Below are 27,113 nucleotides of genomic sequence, written 5' to 3' on the forward strand. Positions count from 1 at the left end.
GTTTTTTTTTGTTGTTCATCAGAAATGTCCTGTGACTGCAAGAGGTCGACTGGCAAATACATCAGAGTTCAAGGACGTTTTCTTGGGAACGGTACCTATCCTTCAATGGTGTAAACACGTGACGGAGCAGGCATACCAGAGGCTGAAGTGGTACAATGGGGCTCATGGATGGAGTGTGATAAGTTACGAAGGTAAATATTTTCTTTGGTGTCATTTTCGATACTCTGCATGGGTATTACATCATACTGATGACCATTATCACTGATCTCAAGGTGATAATTGCTGCCGAAAGTGTATCTACTAATTACTGACTTGAAGGGGGTGATTACTTATGTAATCAATTATTTTGTGTTTTATATTTGTCATTAATTTAGATCACTTACTAGAGATCTGTTTTCTCTCTGACCCTAAATCTTTTTTCTGTTGATCAGTGTCAAAACAAGCCAAGTTAAATCCACTGTGATTCAATGTTGTAAAACAATAAAACATGAAAACCACCAAGGGGGGGGGGGGGAGTGAATACTTTTTATAGGCACTGTAAGTACTACACTCACTCTGTAGGTTTCCGTTAGTCTCGTGAGACCATGGATTTGTGGTTTCCAGGACGTAGGCCTGGGCAGGGTTGTGTGGGAGACCGGCAGTTGCCCAAGCTGCAGGCCTTCCCCTCTCCACGCCACCGATGTTGTCCAAGGGAAGGGCACTAGGGCCCAAGCAGCTTGGCACTGGAGACGTCGCAGAGCAATGTGTAGTTAAGTGCCTTGCTCAAGGACACAAAGCGCTGCCTCAGCTGAGGCTCGAACCAGTGACCTTCACACATTTACTGGGCCACGTGCCAACACACATTTACTATAAGCAAAGCAGAAAATTTCACATCATACAGTACTGTGCAAAAGTCTTGGGCACATGTATACAGCTAGGGTGTCTAAGACTTTTGCACAGTACTGTAGTAGTTTTGTGTATTGCACTGCACTTCTGCTGCAAGAGAAAAAACAAATTTCATGACATCTGTGAGTGATGATAAACCCGATTCTGATATGGGTCTCTATTGTGGACTGAGAGTGGGAAGGGGGCAGGGAGAGGGGAATCATGGTTGAGGAAAAGGGAAGGGAGAGGAGAAGGAGTGGGAAGCACCAGAGAGACATTCTGTAATGACCTATAAACCAATTACTTGGAATCCAATGGCCTTGCCTTGTGTTCCAGGGCAGGCTGTGTTAAGCAATGTCAGCACAAGCGGCACACCTGAAGATGAAGTGTTGGGTATTATTCTGGAGCTGCGTTTCTGCAAGAACAGGCACGCAAGCACTTTTACTCATGCTGGATTCAGCCTCAGGCGGAGGCAGGCCCGCTCGTTTCTCAGGCAAATCAAATAAATGCTGACGGACCAGCTGCCAACCCAACCCACAGATTCTCATTTGCACTCTCTGCAAAGCACCAGCGGTGATTCACATTGCCCTCGTAACTTACTGAGCTGCCCGTGGTTCGTGTAATGAGCACGCAGAGGAGCATAGCAGCATGATGGTACCACATAGCTCGGGACAGTGAAACTCTGAGCTTAATTCTGGCACCAACTTTGAGAAGTCTTGTACATCCTCCCTGTGGGCAGTTTTGCCTCAGAATCCTACTAGTTATTAGGTTAATAAATTGCCCTGTGATTAGGCTAGGGTTAAATAGGTGGGCTGTGACACTCATTGGGCCCAGGAGGGTTTGTTCTGCACTCTGTCTGTAAGCAATAAAAAGTATGTGTTTCTCTGGGCTGTGAAATGGCATCTGTGCCACTGCTGGCTGTATTTTGCTTCATCTTGTGACGGTGGGTAAGCGTTCGTCTCGTTGTTACAGATCTGAAGGATACTCTGAGCTACCTCAACACCTCTGCCAATGCCGTCCTCTTTGATGACTGGGAGAAAAAGCCGAACAAGAAGTCGGACTGTATCCGCTGCGCGGTGATCGGAAATGGGGGAATTCTGAATGGCTCTCGAAAGGGCAAGGAAATCGACCAGCACGACTATGTATTCAGGTGAACTTTTCTCTCAATGGCGAGGGAATTCCAGGTGGTGGAGATGGTTTTGGCCTGCTTCACACACTCTCAGTCCATTCATTTGGAAAATCCAGTCCTTGTTTTGTCCCATCCAAGCTCAATTTATTAACTGGTTTTACAGAGGTGTATAAAATAACGAGGGGAATGCACCTAGTCTTTCTTGCAGGGTTGCACCTTCAAGATCAAGAAAGCATAGGTTTAAGGTGAGAGGGGAGAGATTCAATAGGAGCTTGTGAGGTGGCTGGGGGGGAGGGGAACCAACTTCTTTTTACACAAAAGTTGACCACTTTATTAGGTACACTTGGACCCCTGTTCATTAATGCAAATATTGCATCAGCCAATCATCTGGCAGCAACTCAATGCACAAAAGCATGCAGACATAGTCAAGAGGTTCAGTTGTTGTTCCGACAAAACATCAGAATGTGGAGGAGGTTTGATCTGAGTGACTTTGACTGTGGAGTGTTTGTTGATCCCAGACGGGATGGTTTAAATGATCTCAGAAACTGCTGATGTTCTGGAATTTTCACGCACAACAGTCTCTAGAGTTTACAGAGAGTAGTTTGAAAAACAAAACAACATTCAGTGAGTGGCACTTGTGAGGGTGAAAATGCCTTGTTAATGAGAAGGGTCAGAGGAGAATGGCCAGACTGGTTCAAGCCGTCAGGAAGGTGACAGTGTCTCAAATAACCACACATTACCACAGTGGTCTGAGGAAGAGCATCTCTGAACTCACATGTTGAACCTTGGGCAGATGGGCTACAGCAACAGAAGACCACGAAGATACACTCAGTAACCACTCTATTCAGGATTGCTACCTGTGCCACGTGCTAGTGAAGCAAGAGCTGGGAAGATTATACAGTTTAATATGTGGCTAAGGAGTTGGCGTAGGAGGGAGGGCATAAGATCTTTGGATCATTGGGCTCTCTTCAGGGAAGGTGGGACCAGTACAGAAGGGACAGTTTGTACCTGAACTGGAGAGGGACTAATATCTTCGCTGGAAGGTGTTTCAGTGCTGTTGGGTGGAGTTTAAACTAGAGTTGCAAGGGGATGGAAACCAGAGTGCCGGAACAGTTAGTGGAGAGGTTATGGAGCTGGGTGTCGAGATGTGCTAGAACAGTTAGTGAAGAGGTTATGGAGCTGGGTGTCGGGATGTGCTAGAACAGTTAGTGAAGAGGTTATGGAGCTGGGTGTTGGGATGTGCCAGAACAGTTAGTGGAGAGGTTATGGAGCTGGGTGTCGGGATGTGCTAGAACAGTTAGTGAAGAGGTTATGGAGCTGGGTGTTGGGATGTGCTAGAACAGTTAGTGAAGAGGCTGTGGAGCTGGGTGTTGGGATGTGCTAGAACAGTTAGTGGAGAGGTTATAGAGCTGGGTGTTGGGATGTGCCGGAACAGTTAGTGGAGAGGTTATGGAGCTGGGTGTTGGGATGTGCCGGAACAGTTAGTGGAGAGGTTATGGAGCTGGGTGTCGGGATGTGCTGGAACAGTTAGTGAAGAGGTTATGGAGCTGGGTGTTGGGATGTGCTAGAACAGTTAGTGGAGAGGTTATGGAGCTGGGTGTTGGGATGTGCTAGAACAGTTAGTGAAGAGGTTATGGAGCTGGGTGTTGGGATGTGCTAGAACAGTTAGTGGAGAGGTTATGGAGCTGGGTGTCCGGATGTGCTAGAACAGTTAGTGAAGAGGCTGTGGAGCTGGGTGTTGGGATGTGCTAGAACAGTTAGTGAAGAGGTTATGGAGCTGGGTGTTGGGATGTGCTAGAACAGTTAGTGGAGAGGTTATGGAGCTGGGTGTTGGGATGTGCTAGAACAGTTAGTGGAGAGGTTATGGAGCTGGGTGTCGGGATGTGCTAGAACAGTTAGTGGAGAGGTTATGGAGCTGGGTGTCGGGATGTGCCGGAACAGTTAGTGGAGAGGCTGTGGAGCTGGGTGTCGGGATGTGCTAGAACAGTTAGTGGAGAGGTTATGGAGCTGGGTGTTGGGATGTGCTAGAACAGTTAGTGGAGAGGTTATAGAGCTGGGTGTTGGGATGTGCCGGAACAGTTAGTGGAGAGGTTATGGAGCTGGGTGTTGGGATGTGCTAGAACAGTTAGTGGAGAGGTTATGGAGCTGGGTGTCGGGATGTGCTAGAACAGTTAGTGAAGAGGTTATGGAGCTGGGTGTTGGGATGTGCTAGAACAGTTAGTGAAGAGGCTGTGGAGCTGGGTGTTGGGATGTGCTAGAACAGTTAGTGGAGAGGTTATGGAGCTGGGTGTCGGGATGTGCTAGAACAGTTAGTGGAGAGGCTGTGGAGCTGGGTGTCGGTAAGACCCCTGAGTCAGGAACCAAAAGGTTGAGCACGGTGTGACGAGTGCCCTGAGCTGCCTGTGCTTCGATGCAAGAAATATCATAGGAAAGGCAGATAATAGTGCTGAAGATGGCAATGGGTAGTGAGGAGGGGCTGTGGATGGGACAAACTTGCAGTCAACAGGATGAGTTGCAACGTAAAAGGTGGACAAAATTGAGAAGGGTGAAAACAGGACTGAAGGTGTTATGTTTGCACGCAGTATGTGGAATAAGGTTGATGAACTTGCAGCACTGTTGCAGATTGGTGTGTATGATGTTGTCGGCATCACTGAATCATGTCTGAAAGTTTATAGCTGGGAGCTTAATGTCCTAAGAAAGGCAGAGGGGGTGGCATTGACTGTTGATTTAAAAAAAAATGAAATCAAATGATTCGAAAGAGGTGACATGGGGTTGGAAGGTGTTGAATCATTGTGGACAGAGCTAAAGAACTGCAAGGGTAAAAAAGACCCCAATAGGAGTTGTATATGGACCCCCATACAATGGTAATGATGTGGCCTTAGAAAATGTATGCTAAAATGGCAATGTTACAATAGTCATAGGGGACTTCAATATGAAAGCAGGTTTGGCAAATCAGGTTGGTGCTGGATTCCAGCAGGTGGAATTTCTGGAGTGATGGCAGTTTTTAGAGGTTCTCGTGGTTGAGCCCACTGGGAGTCAGCTATTCGGGATTGGGTGTTGTGCAATGAACCAGAATTGATTAGAGAGCTTAAGGTAAAAGAACCCTTGGGGGTAAATGATCATGATATGATCAAATTCAGCATGAAATTTGAGAATGGTCAGCTACAGCCAGATGTTTCAGTATTACAGCGGAATAATGGCATGAGAGAGGTGCTGGCCAGAATCGATCGGAAAAGAACACAGGCAGGAATGGCAGCAGAGCAGGAATAGCTGGAGTTTCTGGAACCACTTCAGAAGTCAAAGGATATATACATCCCTAAGAGGAAGAAGTATTCTGAAAAAAATATGACATAACCATGACTAACAAGGGAAGTCAGAGCCAAAATAAAAGCCAAAGAGAGAGCAGAGCATTGGGAAGCTTTTAAAAACCAACAGAAGGCAACTAAAAAGTCATTAAGAAGGTAAAAATAGAATACGAAAGTTAGCAAGCCAATAGTATTAAAGAGGATACCAGAATTTTCTTTAGATACCGAAAGTGTAAAAGAAAGGCAAGAGTGGATATCAGACCAGTGGAAAATGATGTTGCAGAGATAGTGATGGGGAACAAAGAAATGGCGGATGAACTGAATAAGTATTTTGAATCAGTCTTCACTGTGGAAGACACTAGCCATATGGTGGAAGTTCTGAGTGTCAGGGGTCACGAAGTATTTGAAATTACCCTTACTAGAGAGAAGGTCTTGTGAAACTGAAAGGTCTGATGGTAGATGGACCAGATGGTACACTCCCCGGAGTTCTGAAAGAGGTGATTGAAGAGATCGTGGCAGCATTAGTAATGATATTTCAAGGATTGCTAGCTTCTGGAATGGTTCTGGAAGAATGGAAAATTGCAAGTTGAAAATTGGAGTCACTCCACTCTTCAAGAAGGGAGATATGCAGATAAAATGAAACTATAGGCCAGTTAGCCTGACCTCAGTGTTAGAATTGATTACAAGGGGTGATTGATAAGTTCATGGCCTAAGGTAGAAGGAGATGAGTTATACAGCTCTCATTACATGCACATGCAGTTCAACTCTTTGATTTTACAGAAAGTTTGAAGTTAATAACTCATCAGTTACAAGAGGCTCCCACCCTCTCTCAGTGAAGCAAATTTCTGTGTTCTGTTAAAGAAAGATAAAGATGAAATGGACCCTGGAAGCTACAGGCCCATTGCACTACTAAATTATGATCTGAAAATAATTACAAAAGTGTTAGCAAATCGGCTCAGTAAGCATATAGAAAACATCATTCACCCAGACCAAACAGGATTTATCCCGGGCAGGTACTCCTTTTGTAATGTCTGCAAAATTCTCAATATTTTGTGTGCCATTTATGGGAAAGATGACAGAGCTGCTATTCTGTCTCTAGATGCCCACAAGGCATTCGATATGATAGAGTGGCCCTATCTAATTGCAACACTCAAGAAGTTTGGATTCGGCGACACTTCTATAGAATGGGTTAAAGTATTATATACTAATCCGAAATCCTCCATTCTCAAAATGGGGATAAATCCAATCGGTTCTCCCTGCAATGTGGTGTTCGCCAAGGGGACCCATTGTCCCCCTTGCTGTTTAACATAGTGCTGGAGCCCCTGGCAATTGGCATTAGGGCCCACCCACACGTTAAAGGTATTACGTTGGGCACTATTGAGACCTGTGTGACCCCGTATGCGGACGACCTCCTTGTTTGTCTAGCCGACCCAGCGGTTTCTATTCCCATCCTACTAGAATATATAAATTCCCTCGGGAGTATTTCTGGTTATACCATAAATTGGGGAAAGAGCAAATTCATGCCCTTAGTGGATCAATTTACTGAAGACTTCCTGAAAAAGTTGCCTTTTAGAGTAGAGAAGGACTGTTTCACCTATTTGGGGATTAAACTGACTAAGAACCCAAAGCACCTTTTCTAATTTAACTTTATAGAATCCTTAGAAAAACTCAGAACAAATATCGAGTCCTGGAGGATGCTGCCCTTCTCCATGATTGGACAGGTAAATGCGATCAAAATGGTGACCTTACCCAGTTTCTATACCTTTTTCAAAACCTGCCTATATACTTAAATGCATCCTTTTTTAAGAAACTTGACTCTATCATATTGCCCTTTGTGCGGGGCTATAAATCACACAGGATATCTAAGGCTCACCTACACAAACCTCTTAGGAAGGGCGGTGTTGGTCTGCCAATTTTCAAACGTTACTATTGGGCAGCTAACTCCAGGGCTCTTACACACTGGACATGTGGAGGTGCTGAGACCAAAGAAAATCCTTCATGGCTACAACTGGAAGCCTCTGTTGTTAAATATTCTTCACTTCCTGCTCTTCTGCTTTCCACTTATGCCTCAACACACAAGCTAATCCAAGAAAACTTCACCTTAAAGAATTCATTACGAATGTTAAACCAGATAAAAGTGGCTCACCAACTTCCCAGTGTTTCTATACATGCTCCCCCTTGTCAAAATCGCTCATTTAAGCCTGGACAGTTAGATGGGGTGTTTGCAGTCTGGAGAGAGAGGGGTATCAAAACTTTCTTAGACCTGTACATCGATGGCCAATTTGCATCATTCGCACAATTAAGCACTACATTTACCCTTCCAAATTCACATTTTTTTCGCTACCTCCAAGTTAGATATTGCGTTAAGGATAAGTGCCCACACTTCCAGCCTATTTCCACCACCCATCCCTTTCTTGAAAACCTCTTGCTGCCTGCAGACTCCAAACAGTTAATATCAAAATTTGTGAATTGCTTTACTCCTTTGGTTTCTACAGATTTTATTAGGGAAGCCTGGGCTAGGGACTTGAACTCAGAGATATCAGTGGAACTTTGGGAGGCGACAATGTCCGGGGTTCACTGTTGTTCTATTAATTCACGCTACAGGTTAAGCCAGTACAAGGTGATGCATAGATTGCATTAATCAAAAACAAAACTGAATCGCATCTTCCCATCTGTGTCTCCTGATTGCGACAGGTGCCGCTCTGCTGACGGCTCACTAGCACATCCTTACTGGTTTTGCCCTACATTATACAACTTTTGGACTGCAATTTTTGAGTGGCTCTCAAAAGCCTATTCTAGAGACATTCAGCCCAATCACAACCTCGCCATCTAAGAAACTTGTTCATCTGATCTGGAAGTCTACTACTCCACCTACCTTTGCACACTGGCTCAAGGAGATGTTGTCTATTATACAAATGAAAAGACTGCGTCTGCACAAACCCAATACACAGAATATATTTGAGAGAATATGGGGACCTTTCTTGGCTCAGTGTCATATTACCTCACGTACATAGTGATCTTGATCTGTCTAGTCTCATGAGTGGGTGTGGTGCCTAACCAGATTCCTTCACTCATTTTATTTTACGTTGCTTCCATGATACCACTATGGTGCCAACTTTTTTTTGAAAGTCTATTCATGTAAACTTGTAAATTGTAAGACAGTTCAACCCTTTGAGTGGCTATGCAGAAAGTTTGTAGTAACTCATCAGTTAATAACTCATCGGGGTGATTGATAAGTTCGTGGCCTGAGGTAGAAGTTATTAACTTCAAACTTTTTGTATAATCATTCAAAGAGTTGAACTGCATGTGCATTTAACGAGAGCTGTATAACTCATTTCCTAAATTAGACCATGAACTCATCAATCACCCATCTGTGGACACTTTCTGGAGGTCCAAGATCCGTATGCTCCACGACCGCTGGACTAAGTGTGTAAATGTAGGAGGGGACTATGTTGAAAGATAAATGTGCTAGGTTTTCTAAAATTGACTCCTTCTACCTTAGGCCATAAACTTATCAATCATCCGTCGTATTAAGGATGAGGTCTCAGGGTACTGAGAAAAATCTTTGCTGACAAATCTGTTGGAATTCTTTGAAGAAATAACAAACAGGCAAGACAAAAGAAAATTGGTTGATGTGGTGTACTTGAATTTTCAAAAGATCTGTGACAAGGTGCCACACATGAGGCTGCTTAACAAACTATGAGCCCATGGTATTACAGGAAAGATTCTAGCATGGATAAAGTAGTGGCTAATTGGCAGGAGGGAAGGAGTGGGAATAAAGGGAGCCTTTTCTGATTGGTTGCCGGTGACTAGTGGTGTTCCACAGGAGTCTGTGTTGGGACAGATTCTTTTTATGTTATATGTCAATGATTTGGATGATGGAATTGATGGCTTTATTGCAAAGTTTGCAGACGATATGAAGATAGGTGGAGGGGCAGGTAGTTTTGTGGAAGTGGAGACGATACAAAAGGACTTGACCTTTACATACTGTTCGGGTCAAATTTGACCTGTTTTGACGTTTGACAACAGTAAAAACACCCTAAATGCCATTTTTTTTTTAGCCAAAATTTGATGACTTTACCTAAAGTGACCCAAAATGAGCAAAAATGAAAATATTTAAAAACTTTATACTTTTGTACAGGTGCTACAAATTTTTGTACACTGAGGCTGTTCCGGATCAAATTTAACCCATATCTATTGAAATGGATTTTAGATCTCTGAAACATTAATTAAGAATTAATCACCCATTTAATAATGTCAGATAAGCCATTTATACATTATAAATAGAGCTGTAGTTGAAAATTTGGTATAGACACTTGTTATGAGGGGATTCTTGGGCCGGGTCAAAATTGAAGGTATAGGTATTGAAGGTATATACTGTGTAGGTATAGAATATGAACAGTATGTAAGGGTTAAGCAGGTTTAGAGAATGGGCAAAGACATGGCAGATGGAATACTGTGTCAGGAAGTGTATGCTCATGCACCTTAGTAAAAGAAATAAAAGGGTTGACTGCTTTATAAATGGAGAGAAAATACAAGGCACAAAGGGACTCGGGAGTTTAAAGTTTAATTTGCTGGTTGAGTCTGGAGTGAAGAAGACAAATGCAATGTTAATTTTTTCAAGAGGGCTAGAATATAGAAGAAAGCCCTTAACTCCAAGTGGAGTCATCAGGACGTCACCATGACGGCATTTTTTTAAGCAGGCTTTCTTGTTTTTATGAGGTTGAGTTGCTAGCTCGACACACAGCCCAGCACAGATGGAAAGCATGCAAGGGAGCCAGCTGGATTCGAACTCGGGAGCCTTCGCTCTGAAGCCCAGCGCTGATGCCACAATGCCACCGGCCAGCTAGAATATAGAAGCAAGGATGTGATGTTGAGACTATAAAGCACTGGTGAGGCCTCGTTCGGAGTATTGTGAGCAGTTTAGGGCCCCTTATATTAGAAATGATGTATTATTGAAATGATGAACTAGAGAGAGTTCAAAGGAGGTTCATGAAAATCTCCCTCCCCCACACAAAAGAACTAACAAAAACAAATGCAACAAGATCATCAGCCCCCAAACCCCCTTCTTGATTTGTCAGGGCATGAAAGCTTGCAGGGAGTAGGCAGGAGAACAAGGTTGACAAGGAAGTAGGTCAGCCATAATGAAATGGCGGAGAACATTCAATAGGCCAAGTCGCCCAATTCTGCTCCCATGTCTCATGCTCTTATGTTCTTGAAGAAATCGGAGAAAGGAAAGAGAGTTGGCGGGAAAACATCGTGAGTTAAAATTCTATTGCTTTGACTGATTTTGTTTATTCTGCAATGCACAGGGTGAACGGTGCCATTGTTAAAGGATTTGAAGAAGATGTGGGAACTAGGACCTCCTTTTATACATTTTCCACAAATACAATGAAGAATTCTTTATATGCGTATCACCGTGTAGGATACACTAGTCTGCCAAATACTGAGGTAAAATCTCCCAAATTTTGCTCTCCAAATTCTCTAAAACGTGCTTCTGTGTTTTTTTGTTACTTTTTGGAAATATCAAAATGGTGTGTTATCTTCCTCATCGTGAACGTAGCAAAAGCAGGCCTTCTCAGTAAATCTGAAGAGAAAAGGCCCTCCAAGCTCTTCCATAACTTCTATAGGCAGCATAGTACTGCAACGGTTAGCTGTTACAACCTGCAATCCGGGTTCAAATCCCACCACTGTCTGTGAGAAGCTTGCACATTCTTCCCTTGACCAGCTGGGTTTCCTCCAGGTGCTCCAGTTTCTTTGCACCTTCCAAAGTTGGACCGGTTAGTAGGATAATTGGACACGTGGGTGTAATTGGGTGGCACAGGCTTACTGAATCAGAAGGGCCTACTACCATGTAGTATCTCTAAATAAAATAAATACGGCGTCTGGGAGGTGTCCCAGGTGTGGGCCTCCCTCAGCTGGAGATAGAAGGTGAGTTGAGGTGAAGCTAATAAATCTGTGGCCTTGCAGCTCCACAGTCCCAAGCTCAGTCCCAGTCTCTGATGCTGTCCGTAACTGAGGCTTTCTCTGGGGGGCTCTAGTTTCCTCTCACAGACCAGGTCTTCGCAGGAGCTGGGTTAATGGGCCACTGTGACTTGTCCCTAATCTGTAGAAACACGCACAAAATGCCGGAGGAGCTCAGTAGGTCAGGCAGCCGGATTGATCCCGTAGCCCGTGGTGCTCCCCAGCCATTCTGTGGAGTGAATCCAGTTGGCTGAAAGCTGGCTTCTGTGGCAGTGGGAGTTCTTCCAGCATTTTGTGTGTGTCTGCGTCTCAGGATATGCAGCATCTGTTGAACCTCTTGTGTCCCTAATCTGCAGAATCTGAGAGGCAGTTCAGTGGAATTTGGGGAGAAGGAAACATGAAGAGTGTAAATGGATGCCTGATGGTTGACGTGGACTCAACAGGCCCAACTGCTCTTTGAGTTTATGACTAATACCCTGTTGGATTGGGCAATGGTATTGTTATTTCTCTTGTTGTTTAGCTTTTTAATGCTTCCTGGTTTTATATATAATAACCGCCTATTCAGAATCAGATCTATTATCACTGGCATGTGACGTGAGATTTGTTAACTTAGCAGCAGCAGTTCAGTGAAATGCATAATATAGAAGGAAAAAATGGTAAATAAAATAAAAATAATAATAATAAATAAGTAAGTAAATCAGTTACAACATATGTATATTAAATAATTTTTTTTAAAAGTGCAAAAAGACAGAAATACCTTAATTTTTTTAAATATAGTGAGGTAGTGTCTAAGGCTTGAATGTCCATTTAGGAATCAGATGGCAGAGGGGAAGAAGCTGTTCCTGAATCGCTGAGGGTGTGCCTTCAGGCTTCTGTACCTCCTACCTGATGGTAACAGTGAGAAAAGGGCATGCCCTGGGTGCTGGAGGTTCTTAATAATAGACGCTGCCTTTGTGAGTCACCACTCCCTAAAGATGTCCTGGATACTTTGTAGGCTAGTACCCATGATGGAGCTGACTGGATTTACAACCCTCTGCAACTTCTTTCGGTCCTTTGCAGTAGCCCCTCCATACCAGACAGTGATGCAGCCTGTCAGAATGCTTTCTGTGGAACACCTATAGAAGTTTTTGAGTGTATATGTTGACATGCTGGAGGGTGGGATGGAGGGTGGTCAAAGGAAGCTGCAGAGAGTTGTGAACTTGGTCAGCTCCATCATGGGCACTGGCCTCCACGGTACCCAGGACATCTTCAAGGAGCGATTCCTTAAAAATGCGGCGTCTATCATTAAGGACCCCCATTACCCAGGTCATGCCTTGTTCTCATTGCTACCATCAAGAAGGAGGTATAAGAACCTGAAGCCGCACACTCAACAATTCAGGTCCAGCTTCTTTTCCTCTGCCTTCTGATTTCTGAACGGAAGTTGAACCTATGAACACTACCTCACTACCTTTTTATTTCTATTTTTGCACTTCTTATTTAATCTAACTATTTAATATAGATATATACTACCTGTGATTCACAGTTTTTTAAAATGCGTTCTGGTGATAGTAACTCTGATTCTGAGAGAGCAAAAACGTAGTGGGGTAGTGTTCATGTGTTCTTTGTCCATTCAGAGATCTGATGGCAGAGGAGAAGAAGCTGTTCCTAAAATGCTGAGCGTGTGTCCTCAGGCTCCTGTACCACCTCCCTGATGGTAGCAAGGAGAAGAGTGCATGTCCTGGGTGATGGGTGTCCTGGATGATACATGCCACATTTTTGATGCATCGCCTTTTGAAGATGTCCTCAATGCTGAGGGGATGGGGGCTAGCGCCTATGAAGTTGCTGGCTGTGTTTACAACTTTGTGCAGTGGCCCATCCATACCAGATGGCGATGCAACCAGTTAGAATGCTCTCCACGGTACATCTGTAGATATTTGCTAGATGCTTGGGTGACAGACCGAGTCTCCTCCCCAAAGACTTAATGAACAAGTGATTTACCTCATTCTTGACTTCCGAAGAAACTTTGGATCCAGCAATGCTTATTGTAGTCATTTAGATCTGGCAGCCCTTTTTGTTTCTGATACATCTTTAATCATTTCTGGGGGACTTTCTTCAAGGGTGAACACAATATCAAGGCCAATAACTTGTATGAAGAATTTTCAGTATATCCAGATATAGGGCAACTAATTAAATGTCTCCGTAGAACATGGATTTGATGAAAATGGCGCCACAGTTGGGTTGTAAAGAAGACTTCTGGCACATTGGCCTTCATAAATTAAAGAGTTGTGTACAGGAGATGGGATGTTAGGTTGAAGTTGTTTAAGTTGACGGTGAGGCCTAATTTGGAGTGCAGCTTTGGTCACCTACCTATTGGAAAGATGTAACTTGAGGTTGAAAGAGTACAGAGGAAATTTACAAGAATGTTGCTGGGTTTGTAGGACCTGAGTTATAAGGAAAGATAAAAAGGTTAAGACCTTATTTCTTCGAATGTAGAAGACTGAGAGGTGATTTGATAGAGGTATTGAAGATTATGAGGGGTAGAGATAAGGTGAATGCAAGCAGGCTTTTTTCACTTAGATGGGTGGGACGACAACTAAGGGCAGGGTTGAAGGATGAAAGGTGGAAAGTTTAAGGAGAACCTGAGGAGAAATTTCTTCACTCAGAGGGCCGTGAGAGTGTGGAATCAGCTGCCAGCCCAAGTGGTGCATGCAAGCTTGACTTCAACGTTTGAGATAAGCTTGGGTAGGTATGAGGATGGTTGGGGTATGGAGGGATATGGTCCGGGAGCAGGTCAATAGGAATAGGCAGTTTAAAAGGTTTTAGCATGGAATAGATGGGCCGAAGAGACTTTTTTTTGCTGTTTTTTATGACTCTTTGATTCGGGCAGTTCCCAAGATAAACCACACCAAGGCGGCTATGCCTTGTGCCTACTTGACATCCAAGATTATTTTATATTTAACCAACAATTAACCGGTTATACTGTACAATCTGCAAATTAATTACCTCTTGTAATTCTTTTCTTAAAGGAGACAAGATACATTTTTCTCCCAGATCATGATCGAGACTATTATCTGGCCAAAGCTGCGATTACAAACACATCCATATCAAAGGGAAAAGACAAATCTAAAAGGTAAACTCCTTTGTGCTTCCTCATTCCTTTCCAGAAATCTGATAACTGTGTTGGTGATAAGAGAAACAGCAGTTCGAATAAATACCTGAAGAGGCTGATTGATTATTGTACGCTGCACTGGTCTGGAAGGTGATTTATTTGCACTTAAAAATATAAATAAAAACTGGCCTGAAGTGCCAAACAAGTGATCTCATAGTTCAAGGTACATTTATTATCAAAGTACAGGTATATCACCATATACAACCCTGCAGGCATACTCAACAAACCTATAGAATAGTAATTATAACAGGATCAATGAAAGATCAACCAGAGTGCAGAAGACAACAATCTATACAGTGCAACTATAAATAGGTAGCAATAAATAATGAGAACATGAGATGTATGAAGATTCATTTATTATCAAAGTATACAACTGCTGAAATTCTTCTTCTCCAGAGAACCACAAAACCAAGGGAGAGAACAGCAGCATGATCATCGACCCCCGAATCCCTCCTCCTCAATTAAAGATAAAGACTCCTTAAAGTGAGATAATTGGTTGTGGGAAAATCTCAATGATGGAGCAAGGGAGTGTAGTTATCCCCTTTTATTCAGGAGTCTGATGGTTGAGGGGTAGTAACTGTTCATGACAGCTCTTGTACCTTCGAGCTGATGGCAGCTGTGAGGAGCGAGCACGGCCTGTGTGGTGGGGATCCCTGATGATGGATGCTGCTTTCCTACACCAGCGTTTCATGGAGGTGTGCCCAATGGCTGGGAGGGCTTTAACTGTGATGTACTGGGCCAAATCCACTACCTTAAGAAAAAGGATCAGATGCCTGCCATCTGGACTCAAGCCTACTTTCCCCATGACCTGTAATTCCTGTGCTTTGCAAAAAATGTATGTATGTATGTATTTATTTATTTATTGAGATGCAGAGTGGAATGATCCCTCCTGGCCCTTCGAGCCACACCTATCAGCAATCCCCTGATCTAATACTATTAGATCAGCAATACCCGGATTTAACACGAGCCTAATCACAGGATAATTTACAATGACCAATTAACCTGCTAACTGGTACTTCTTTAGTCTGTGGGTGGAAACCAGAGCACCCAGAGGAAACCCGTGTGATCATGGGGCGAACTTTCAGGCAGTGGAGGGAATTGAACCCTGGTTGCTTGTACTGTAAGGCATTGTGCTAACCACTACGCTGCTCAACTAACTGTGTCTTCAATGTATTCAATGCCTGTACTGCCCTAAGGAAAGATTGGGCAACTTTGGATCTTAAAAGGATCTTATACTACAAGGATAAACTCCCCATGTTTCTGAAACACTGGGTTTCTGTCGGCCACGTAAGTCCAGGGAAGACGGTCTCTGGCCCCACCAAACGTGTGAGATTGAGGTGTAAGCTCACCCGAAACCCTCTGTTTGTGTGGATGCTGCGTGATCTGTTACCCTGTTACAAATCAGTATCATGAAATAACATTTATACTTAAGTGATTTAGCTTTATAATTCTTAATTTGACGAAAGGGTTAGTAAAGAAAAAGCAAAAAAAGAAAAGGGCCTATTTTAATGAAGCAGCCTAACATGCACTGGTTGGAGCTCATGGTTTTCCTCTTCGCCCATTCTCCATCGATCAGCCTGGCTTTTGTCGGATCATGGCCCCACTCTGGGCTGTGTACTACGATCTTCCCCCTCCATCTCCCGCTGAACAAAGAGACCCAGATTACCCCAGTGTCAGGCTCACGGCACAAAACACACTCTGGTGGATGTCTCCTGTTCCAAGACACCTGTAACCCAAACACTGCTTCTACAGGAAGACCCTTACATTAGCAGTGAAACCTTTACCAGGGTGTTACATTTCTTTTTAATTTCCCCCCTGCAGTGATAGTATTTTGTTGTCATTCTCAATGGCTGCATCTAAATACTAGCCTTTTGCTAGTAAAACATGAGGACCACCAGAAGCAGCACAGTCAATTACCTCTCCAGGTCAGTGAGGCACGCAGGCCTCCAAACCATGACAAGGTTGTGGTTCTCTTGGAGTTGTTTTGTGTTCAAAGTAAATTAATTATAAAAGTACATGAATTGCCATATACAGGATGACGACTGATTTCCTGGGGAGTGATGGTTCAGCGCCTCTTTTAATTGGGATGAAATTATGAGGCTCACTTTGAAACGTCTGTGGGATGAGGTGAATTCTGGCAATACTGTGCAGACATTTATTAAAGAATTTAATGTGAAGGACATTCTTTGGTTCATTGCTTGAGGGTGGGAGAAGGTAGAAGCATCAGCACTAAAGAATGACTAGCATAAGTTGTGGCCTGCCTTGATGTTTGGTAACGCACCTGAAGAAAAACTTGACGATGATTTTACAGGATTTTGTGTACCAAAGGAGAAAGTAGTTGTTCCTGATTTGCATGCAATAAGTGTTACAGGATCTGCTTTCAAAGATATAACAAGTTGTCTTAATGAAGAAAATCTCTATGAGTGGATGATTGTCAATGATGAAACAGCTGTCGTGCATCACCTTACGGACTTGGGACAGTGTTCTGAATGCTGATTAAAAACATGGCAAGTGATGAAGATGGCAGCAATGATGATGAAACTGAAAGATTTACTATTGACAAGTTAATTGAGTTGGGTGATTTAATCAAAGGGTTAGAGAAACGTACCTTTGTGACAGAGCAAGAGCTAATGAATTTGTGTTTGATGCAAAGAAAAGTTACACAGGGAGAGATCAAAACACATGAAACAACTTTGCATGAAATGTTTAAAATGTTAACTGAGAAGCAACATTCTTTGAAAGTACAGTAATTAATAAACTTACATTTCATTTTTGTGTAATTAATAATCCTTAAGCTTTGACAGTCCATTTTTGCCATTATTATTGCGTGATTTCTTATAATCCAGCAAAAACATTCATCTGGCAGATCTGAGAGAAAGAGAACAGAAATTGCCTTTCAACTCATGAGGGAGCATAGGCCATCAACTTTTTTGCTGTTGATGTTTCTGTAGCAGGCAATTTCTTTTTTATGAGGTCGAGTTGCTAGCTCAACACTCAACCCAGCACAGATGGAAAGCGTGCACTGGAGCTGGCTGGGTTTGAACTCAGGACCTTCTGCCCCAAAGTCCAGCGCTGATGCCACTATCCCACCAGCTCAGGATCCGACGGTGCCAGAAAACAGGTGGCCAACCTGTACCACCTTGAGATTCATTTTCTTTCGCGAATTTACAGGAGAAAAGAAATGCAGAAAATTTTTTATCAAGTATACATAGTGCAGATCAAAGGGACCAATAGATCGACCTGTTTCAGTGGTGTAAATCTCAATGACTATAAACAGATAAAATCTGACAAATTACCAATGTGCAAAGGGAAACAAACTGTGCAAACAAAATAATACTGAGAACGTGAGCTGTAAAAGAGTCCTTGAAAGTGAGTGTGTTGTGGTAGAATTAGTTCAGAGTTGAGGTGAATTATATTATCCACACTGTTTCAGGAGTGGAGCAGCTTTGTGGGACCGCCACCACCCATAAGTTACAGGAGCTGTTATTACCCCTCAACTATCGGGCTCTTGAGCCAAAGGAGATAACTTTACTCATCCCATCCCTGAAATGTTCCCACAATCTATGGACACACCTCCAAGGACTCTTGATCTCATGTTCTTAATATTTATTGCATATTTGTTTATTATTGCTTTTTGTATCTGTATAGTTTGTTATTTTTTTTGCATACTGGTGCAGCCTTTCTTTGATCCTATTGTGATTATTATTCTATTATCAATTTATTGAGTATTCCAGAAAGAAAATGAATCTCAGAGGTGTGTATGTTGACATGCATATACTTGAATAATAAATTTACTTGGAACTTTGAGGTTTGTTTTGATGTGTGTCCATGGAAATAAATCTTCAGCAGGGAAAGGTATTTGACATGGAGAAGATGTTTCCTATGGTGGGAGAGTCTAAGACCAGAAGACACAACCTCAGAGCGGCATCCTTTCAGATTCAGATTCAGTTTATCGTCATTTAGAAACCACAAATGCAATGCAGTTAAACAACGAGACAACGTTCCTCCAGAATGATATCACAAAAGCATGTGACAAAACACACTACGCCAGAAAATCCACATTCCATTTGGCAATCCCCAATCCAGAGTCCGGAGAGGCTGCTGCGTATTAATATCGCGCTACCATCTTAGCACATTCCCCGGAAAGGAGCTCCAAATCCACCAGACAAAACAAGACCCAAAACTAAAGCTACGAGACCTGCACAAAACCATATAGTCACAACATACAGTTACAACAGTGCAAACAATAGCATAATTGATAAAAAACAGACCATGGGCACAGTAAAAATAGTCCAAAGATGTTAAAAGACTGTAAGTTCAAAAGAAGCCACCACACAGTTTCCACAAGTCCCCAGGGTTCTGACAGACTCGCCATCCCACGCAGGTGGCAGAAGGGAATACCTCCGCTATGGACTTCCATGGCGCCGCCCAACTCAGCCTCGCAGATGCAGCACACAATGAAAGCTCTGTCGAACCCAGCCTTGCAGACACAGCACACAATGAAAGCGACCTGACCGCAGCGGACTCCGAGTCTGTCGAAACTCCGAGCCGACGACCATCCCCTCCGGCACAGCTTCTCCGAACACCATCCTCTGCCGAGCGTATTAAGACGCCCCCGCCAATGGCCATTGGCAACGCGACCCCGAGGACTGGGGGCCTGTTCTTCCCAGCAGAGTCCCGGACCTCACAGCAGCAGCAGCGACGAAGAAGGTCTTCCTGGAGATTTCCCGATGATCCTCCGTGCTCCCACATCCGCTTTTCATCCAATTATGATTGCGCATGGCACCCTGCTTCACAAATAACAGATAATCAGCTCCAGAGTGGCCGCTGCAAGCTGCATTGTGCCACCATCTTGGACTTTGTTTTGGAACGGAGATGAGGAATTTCTTTAGCTAGAGAGCGATGAATCTATGGAATTTGTTGCCAAAGGCAGCTGTGGAGGCCATCTATGTATATTTAAAGCAGAGGTTGGTAGGTTCTTTGTTGGTCAGGGATGAAAGGGATACAAGAGAAGGCAGGAGAAAGGGGCTGAGAGGAAGATTGGATCAGCCATGATGAAATGGCGGAGCAGACTTGATGGGCCAAATGGCCTAGTTCTGCTCCTATATCTTATGGTCTTATTCAGGCAGCTCAAAGCTACCAGACAGCCCTAATCTGAAGGAATTTGGGTAATCCATGCCCACTGCATGCCCTTGGAGACTCTGGTTCACTTAGAAGAAGAACCGCTAACGACCTTAACACTTACAAGAGAAAATCTGCAGATGCTGGAAATCCAAGGAACACAGACAAAGTGCTGGAGGAACTCAGCAGGCCAGGCAGCATCTATGGGGAAAAAAGCACAGTTGACGTTTCAGGCTGAGATCGAAAGGTCTGACTGTACTTTTTTCCATAAATGCTGCCTGGCCTGCTGAGTCCCTCCAACATTTTGTGTGTGATTCTTAACACGTTTTTTTTAGCTATTTGATTATAATCCTGATCCTAGCTAAAGTAGTCCCTTTTTTAAAAAAAATCATACAACCTGCAGCCAAATCTGAAATTTCATCTGTGGGAGTGAAATGCATGTTTTAACCTGTAACAGAAGAATACTTGTCTGGTCATGGTCTGACTGCAATGTCTCAGCACTGCAGCAACCAGCTCCATGTCACCTGAATTGCGATCTGTGGGATAGCTTTCTTTGCGGGATTTTCAGAAAATTTTAAGTGGAGCAAAACTCACAGATGCTCACGATGCAAGATATAAAAAATGCTGAAAACACTCAAAAGGTCTGCACGAACATTGTGGGCCTGTAAAGATGTACAGTGGTGCTGGAAAGTTTGTGAACCCTGTAGAATATTCTCTATTTCTGCATAAATATGACCTAAAATGTGATCAGATCTTTATACAAGTCCTAAAACTAGATGAAGAGCACCCAATTAAATAAATACAGTAACACAAAAACACTACACTTGTTCATTTATATATTGAGAAAAATGATCCAGTATTACATGTATTTGTTGGAAAAAGTATGTGAACCTCTGGGGTAATGCCTGCTATAAAAGCTATTTGGGGTCAGATGTTCCAATCAATGAGATGAGATTGGAGGTGAGGGTTGTAGAGGTGCCCTGCCCTATAAAAAAGACACACAAAGTCAGGTTACTGACAGAGCTTGCTCTTCTCAAGAAAGATCTGTTTATATGCACCATGTCTTGATCAAAACAACTTTCAGAGAACATTATATGAAGAATCGTAGAGGTGCATGAAGCTGTAAAGGTGACAAAAGCATTTCTAAAGACCTGAGTGTTCATCAGTCCACAGTAAGAGAAATTGTCTACAAATGGAGGAAACTCAGTACTGTTGCTACTCTCTGTAGGAGTGGGTGTCCTGCAAAGATCACACCAAGGGCACAATATGCAATGCGGAAGGAGGTGAAAAAGAGCACAAGGGTAACAGCAAAAGACCTGCAGAAATCAAAAAAACCACTGAACAAGAATGGTGTTCATGGAAGGACACCACAGAGGAAACCACTCCTCTCCAAAAAAAACATTGCTACCCATCTCAAGTTTGCAAAAGATCACCTAGATATTCTACAATGCTTCTGGGACAATGTTCTGTGGACAGATGAGACAAAAGGTGAAGTTTTTGGCAGAAATACACATTGCTACATTTGGAGGGAAAAAGGGCACTGCACGCCAACACCAAAACCTCATCCCAACTGTGAAGCACGGTGGAACGAGCATCGTGGTTTGGGGCTGCTCTGCTGCCTCAGCGTCTGGACAGCTTGCAATCGTTGAGGAAGCAATCAATTCAGAATTGTATCAAGACATTTTACTGGAGAATATCAGGGTAGCAGACCATCATAACAGTCCAACGTAAGTTTAATAGAGGTTGGATAATGCAACAAGACAATGATCCAAACGACAAGAGTAAATCAACAACAGAATGGTTTAAAAAGAAGGAAGTTTGTGCTTTGGAATGGTCGGGTCAAAGTCCTGAACTTAATCCTATGGAAATTTTGTGGAAGGACCTGAAGCAAGCAGTTGATGCAAGGAAGCCCACCAACATCCCAGAGTTGAAGCAGTTTTGTAAGCAGGAATGGTCTCAAGTTCTTCCAAGCCAATGTGCAGGACTGATAAACAGTTACCAGAAATGTTTGGTTGAAGTTATTGCTGTACAAGGGGATCACACCAGTTCCTGAAAGCAAAGTTTCACATACTTTTTCCAACAGATACATGTACAATTGGATCATTTTTCTCAATAAATAAATGAACAAGTATAATTTTTTGTGTGCAAGCACGAGGAAATCTGCAGATGCTGGAAATTCAAACAACAACACACACAAAATGCTGGTGGAACACAGCAGGCCAGGCAGCATCTATAAGGAGAAGCATTCCTTATAGATGCTGCCTGGCCTGCTGTGTTCCACCAGCATTTTGTGTGTGTAATTTTTTTGTGTTATTTATTTATTTGGGTTCTCTTTATCTAGTTTTTGGATGCATGAAGATCTGATCACATTTTGGGTCACATTTTTGCAGAAATAGAGAAAATTCTACCGGGTTCATAAACTTCATAGCCCCACTGTAGCAGTAGGCCCTCTATAGATTGGGGCCAGCCATGGATGTTGCATCCTCGCTGTCTACCCAAGTATGATATGGAGAACAAGCTTTTGCCCCTACAGCAGGTTTCCCCTCTCTTCGCAGCTGAGGAATCCATAGGAGTGGCAGATACAGTGTGGCACTAGTAGTGTGACGGGAGTGGCCAGTCAGTATTGAACTCAACGCAGACTGCATTATCTATTCATCAGAGCACGATTTAAGCTCTGTTTACCACATCCTGCTATCACGGACACCCTGTGCGAGACCATCATCACTTCCTATCTGGACGGTGTGAATGTGCACCCATAACTGTATGGTAGTTCTTTCACTGCCGTCTTAGCAGTATGAACTTGAAAGGCCTTATTTCCAACAATGATGAGACAGCCTACAGAAGAGAACTCAACGCCCTGACACAGTGGTGCCAAGAAAACAAACTCTCCCTTAAAGTCGAAAAAACGAAGGAGATGATTGTGGATCCCAGGAGTAACAGACAGTCTAGCCCCTATTAACGTCAATGGGTCTGCGGTTGAAAGAGTGAGTATGCACATCATCAAAGATCTCACCTGGACTGTACGTACCAGCTATGTAGTCACCTCAAATGGCTGAAAAAGTTTGGCACGAGTCCCCAGATCCTCAGGACTTTCTACAGGGACACTCTCGAGAGCTTCCTGACTGGCTGTGTCAACGCCTGGTATGGGAACTGGACTCGTTTCAATCGCAGGGCATGGCAGAGAGTGGTGCAAACGGCCTAGCAAATCTGTGGATGTGAACTTTCCTCTATTCAGGACATTTACAGCAGCAGGTGCATTTTAAAAAAAGGGCCCAGAGGATCATCAGGGACTCCAGCCACCCGAACCACAAACTGTTTCAGCTGCTACCGCCTGGCAAACAGCACCACAGCATTAAGACCAGGACCAACAGGCTCCAAAACAGTTTCTTCCACCAGGCCATCAGATTTATCAATACACATTGACCTGATTGCACATCTGACGTACACTGTATCTGTAGGTACATGTATGCAAACAATTATAACCATATAACCATATAACAATCACAGCACAGAAGCAGGCCATCTCAGCCCTCCTAGTCCGTGCCGAACTCTTAATCTCACCTAGTCCCACCTGCCCGCACTCAGCCCATAACCCTCCACTCCTTTCCTGTCCATATACCTATCCAATTTTACCTTAAATGACACAACTGAACTGGCCTCTACTACTTCTACAGGAAGCTCATTCCACACAGCTATCACTCTCTGAGTAAAGAAATATGTACACAATCTTAGCATTTGGGCAATACCCTCCCACATTTCCCCTCTTCACGCAACATCAAGATTTTTACTCCCTTGGATGTAAAAAAAATACAAATACTTGTAAATCTTGTAATCTTTGACTGCTTAATCTTGTACATCTTATTTTTAAGGTAACCTTTTTAATTCTTCTAATATTTGTATATCTGTCAATTTGTAATGCAACTGTGATGCAATAATGTCCTTTGGAGTCAATAAAGTATCTATCTATCTTTTAGGGACTCCAGCTCCAGGTTGTTCGTTAGGGTTTACAATGGAAGCCTTTCAATTGAGTGGGTATAACTGCAAGATCAGAGTTTTCCTTCTCCAAGATGAGCTGCCAGCCATGGTTGACGAGCTCCATCTTCCCAATGTGACTGGTTTTAAGCCATCTGTAACTCATCTTTACCCCTTCTCCATTCAGTAGAAACAGTTCTGCTGGGCTTAGCTACTAAGCTACGTGTGAAGGCAGGAGATGGACTTGGATGTCAGAGGTTATTTGAGAGGCACGCCATTGGAGCATTTAATAAGAAGTGTTACGAACCCCGTAACTGGGTCACCTACCAGCAAAGATAGAGAGGTCCGTTGAAGTCTGATGGTACAATTTTTAACAGTATTTATTAGTAAAAATACACAAAAATAATATCAATGCAAACATACAGATAATATACGTCGTCAATACTAAATCTAAAAGTGCGGGTATAATAATAATCACTAAGAAATAAGCTCTATCGTTGTCTAGGGGATAATGTATTGTCCGATGGAAATATAAGAGTCACTCAGTTCATTCAGGCTGCAGCTCTTTGGTTGGAGAGAGAGACAGATTTTTGAAACTTGCCGGCTTTTCCTTTCATCCGATCTTGATCCGTATTCGTCCTTTAGTGAGGCCGTTCTGTGGAAGACTTGTCATCTGGGCAAGGATGGACACACACAAGTCCCCACCGGTCTCATACGTTTCTCCTGGTGTGTCTAAAGGGGTTGTTCCCCAGACCCTCTTTTATCCTTACTCACGGGGTCTCAGATGTCAATCAGGTTGGGATGATGCAATCCCTCAACCAGCCCACTCTGGTCATTCCCTGAGGGCTTCAATGAATAGTACAGTACTCAATACACAATTCCGTCTCCCAGAGACAATGGCCGTTATCCGTGGCTTTGTATCGCTGAGGTCAGGATACACATTCCAAACCCTTGTGGATTCTGCGTGTCTCTCTCTCTCATTTCCTGGGTCCCAGACCCGAATTAATAGCGATCTTGCGATTCTCAAAAAGGAGGGGGCTACTTTGTACCCTTCGGCCCCTCAGAGTTGTGGCACATTCGTAACAGTAGCAGGAGCTTATCCCCAGTACCCTCCCACCCCCCCCACCCCCCCCACCCCCAACTTGGCTATGACAACGTTAAAGAGCCAGTGAAGAGATAAGTTTTTCGTTATATCACAGAACATATACAGTAGAGTTACGTAGCTTTTAGTGTTGCACTGTTAGAGCTCAGTGTGTCCGGAGTTCAGTTCCGATGCCGTACTGTAAGGAGTCTCTGTACGTCCTCCCCGTGGAGTGCGTGGGTTTTCCCTGGGTGCCCCAGTTTCCTCATGTCGGGTAGGTTAATTCATCATTGTAAGTTGTCCCATGATTAGGTTAGGGTTAATTGGAATTCTGGGGTTGCTGGGGTAGCATGGCTCGAAGGGCCAGAAGGGCTTACTCCACATTTTATCGCTAAGTTAAAAATAAATAAACAAACGTAGAACATAGATCTCTACAGGTCCTTCAGCCCATGGTGTTGTGCTGACTTTTTAACCTACTTCAGGATTATTCTAACTCTTCCCTCCATTTTTCTGTCATCCATGTACCTACCTAAGACTCTCTTAAACGTCTCTAATGTTTGTGCCTCTACCACCACCCTGGCATTGCGTTCCACATCCCCACGTACCCACCACTCTGTAACATCTATCTCTGACATCCCTCCTGTACTTTCATCCAATCGCCTTAATCAAAATTCAAGGTAAATTTATCATCAAAGTACATGTATGTCACATAGCGTGTACGGAGATTCATTTTCTTGTGGGCATTCTCGATAAATACAAAGCAACACAACAGAATCAATGAAAAACCTCGCACAATAAGACAAACAACCAAAGTGCAAAAGAAGACAAACAAATATAATAAATGAGTAAGCAATAGGTACTAAGGGCATGAGATGCAGAGTCATGTTATGCTTTCTTGTATTAGCCATTTCCACCTTGAGCAAAAGTCTCTGGCTTTCTACTGTATCTGTGCCTCTGTCTATATTGTACACCATCATCAATTCACCCTTTGCTGTAAAGAGAAAATCCCTAGCTCGCTCAAGCTAAACTCATAAGACCTGCTCTCCAATCCTGGTAAATCTCCCCTGCATGCTCTCTGAGGCTTCCTCTTCCTTCCTGTACTGAGCCGAGCAGATCTGCAACAAGTGTGGTCGAACCAGTGTGGACAACTGTATTGCAGGAGTTTTATGGAGCTGCAACGTTACTCCTGAACTCCAGCCCCTGACCAATGAAGGCCAATACGCCATGCGCTGTCTCAACATGTGTGGCTTCTCTTTTTATGTCAGTAGTTTGAATGGTATTGCAGAGGCTCTGAGGGTCATTAGTGTGAGAATATACAAGTTGGTACCGAGGTGAAGACTATAATAACTAGGTTTGCATTTCCGAAATGGGAAGGTGAATGCTGCTGTCCAAAATTGGGCATGGAAGTTGGCAGGGTAAACACCTGGGGCCCACCTCCTATCCGCATGCTTGTGGTGTAGATATCTGTTTGTCCCTCAACTTGTCCCATTCCTTGAAATTGGTCATTAGGTGTAGAATGGCCACTGTGTGAAGTACTGGAGTCGTGTTGGTTCTTGTGGTTCGGTTCAGTTCCATCAGAAGTTTGAGGAGGTATGAGCGACAGGTGATGGAGAAGCGATGTGTATTGAGATTGTAAGATGGTGGTGATGTGGCCAACAGAAACCAGTATCGTTCATAATATTGGCTAAAGGGTTGAAGAGTATTGTTGCAAAATTTCTAATTTCACATTTTTTGTTTCAGTCCACCTACTTATTTTGGCAAAAATGGGAAGGCGGAAAAATTCAAGATGTATCATCCAGACTTCATCCGATACATCCGAAACAGGTAACACAGACCTTTAATTCCAGCAACACACACACAAAACGCTGGAGGAACTCGGCAGGTCAGGCAGCTTCTATGCAGGGAAATAAATTGTCAACGTTTTGGGCCTAGACCCTTCATCAGGACAGAAAAGGAAGGGGACAGAAGCCAGGGTAAGGAGGAAGAGGAAGGAGAACAAGCTGGCAGGTGGTAGGTGAGACCAGGTGAGGCGGAGGGTTGGTGAGTGAAAGAGGGGGATAGAGCTGGGAAGTGGAAGAGATTAAAGGGTTCAAAAAGAAGGAATCTGATGGGAGAGAACAGTGGGCCATAGAGCAAAGGGAAGGAGGAGGGGGTTTGCCACTGAGGATGAATATGTGACAGTTGAATGGTCTGAGTCTTGTTATTTTCATCTTCCAGTTACTATTGTTGTGGATCTCCAAATGCAAAATGTACCAATCTGTTGGAACAGTGACATAGCTGATAGAACTGCTGCCTCACGGAGAATATATTATGTACAGAGCCATAGATTACTGAATGCAAACAGGCCCTTCAGCCCATCTAATCCATGACAAGCAATTATTCCACCTAGTTCTATTGACCTGTACCTGCACCCTCCATACCCATCTCATCCATGTACCTGTCCAAATTTCTCTTGTAGATGTAGAAGATTATAGCTGGTTTAGTTGGGGTAAATAGATGGATACTTTCCTCATTAGTCAATTACTCTGA

The 27,113-nt window shown here is 43.4% G+C and overlaps 1 protein-coding gene across 1 annotated transcript in view; it reads left to right on the forward strand.

The window, feature by feature from the left end:
* LOC132379970 (alpha-N-acetylgalactosaminide alpha-2,6-sialyltransferase 2-like) overlaps window positions 1–27,113 on the forward strand; it is an 80,268-nt gene that overhangs the window by 46,903 nt on the left and 6,252 nt on the right. Inside the window, exons 3-7 of the mRNA XM_059948384.1 lie at window positions 23–191; window positions 1,837–2,014; window positions 10,611–10,749; window positions 14,268–14,371; window positions 26,325–26,408. Of these exons, the coding sequence (XP_059804367.1) occupies window positions 23–191; window positions 1,837–2,014; window positions 10,611–10,749; window positions 14,268–14,371; window positions 26,325–26,408 (674 nt within the window). The remainder of the gene's footprint in view (window positions 1–22; window positions 192–1,836; window positions 2,015–10,610; window positions 10,750–14,267; window positions 14,372–26,324; window positions 26,409–27,113) is intronic.

Source organism: Hypanus sabinus, chromosome 23 (assembly GCF_030144855.1).
Source record: "Hypanus sabinus isolate sHypSab1 chromosome 23, sHypSab1.hap1, whole genome shotgun sequence".
Taxonomy (NCBI): Eukaryota; Metazoa; Chordata; class Chondrichthyes; order Myliobatiformes; family Dasyatidae; genus Hypanus; species Hypanus sabinus.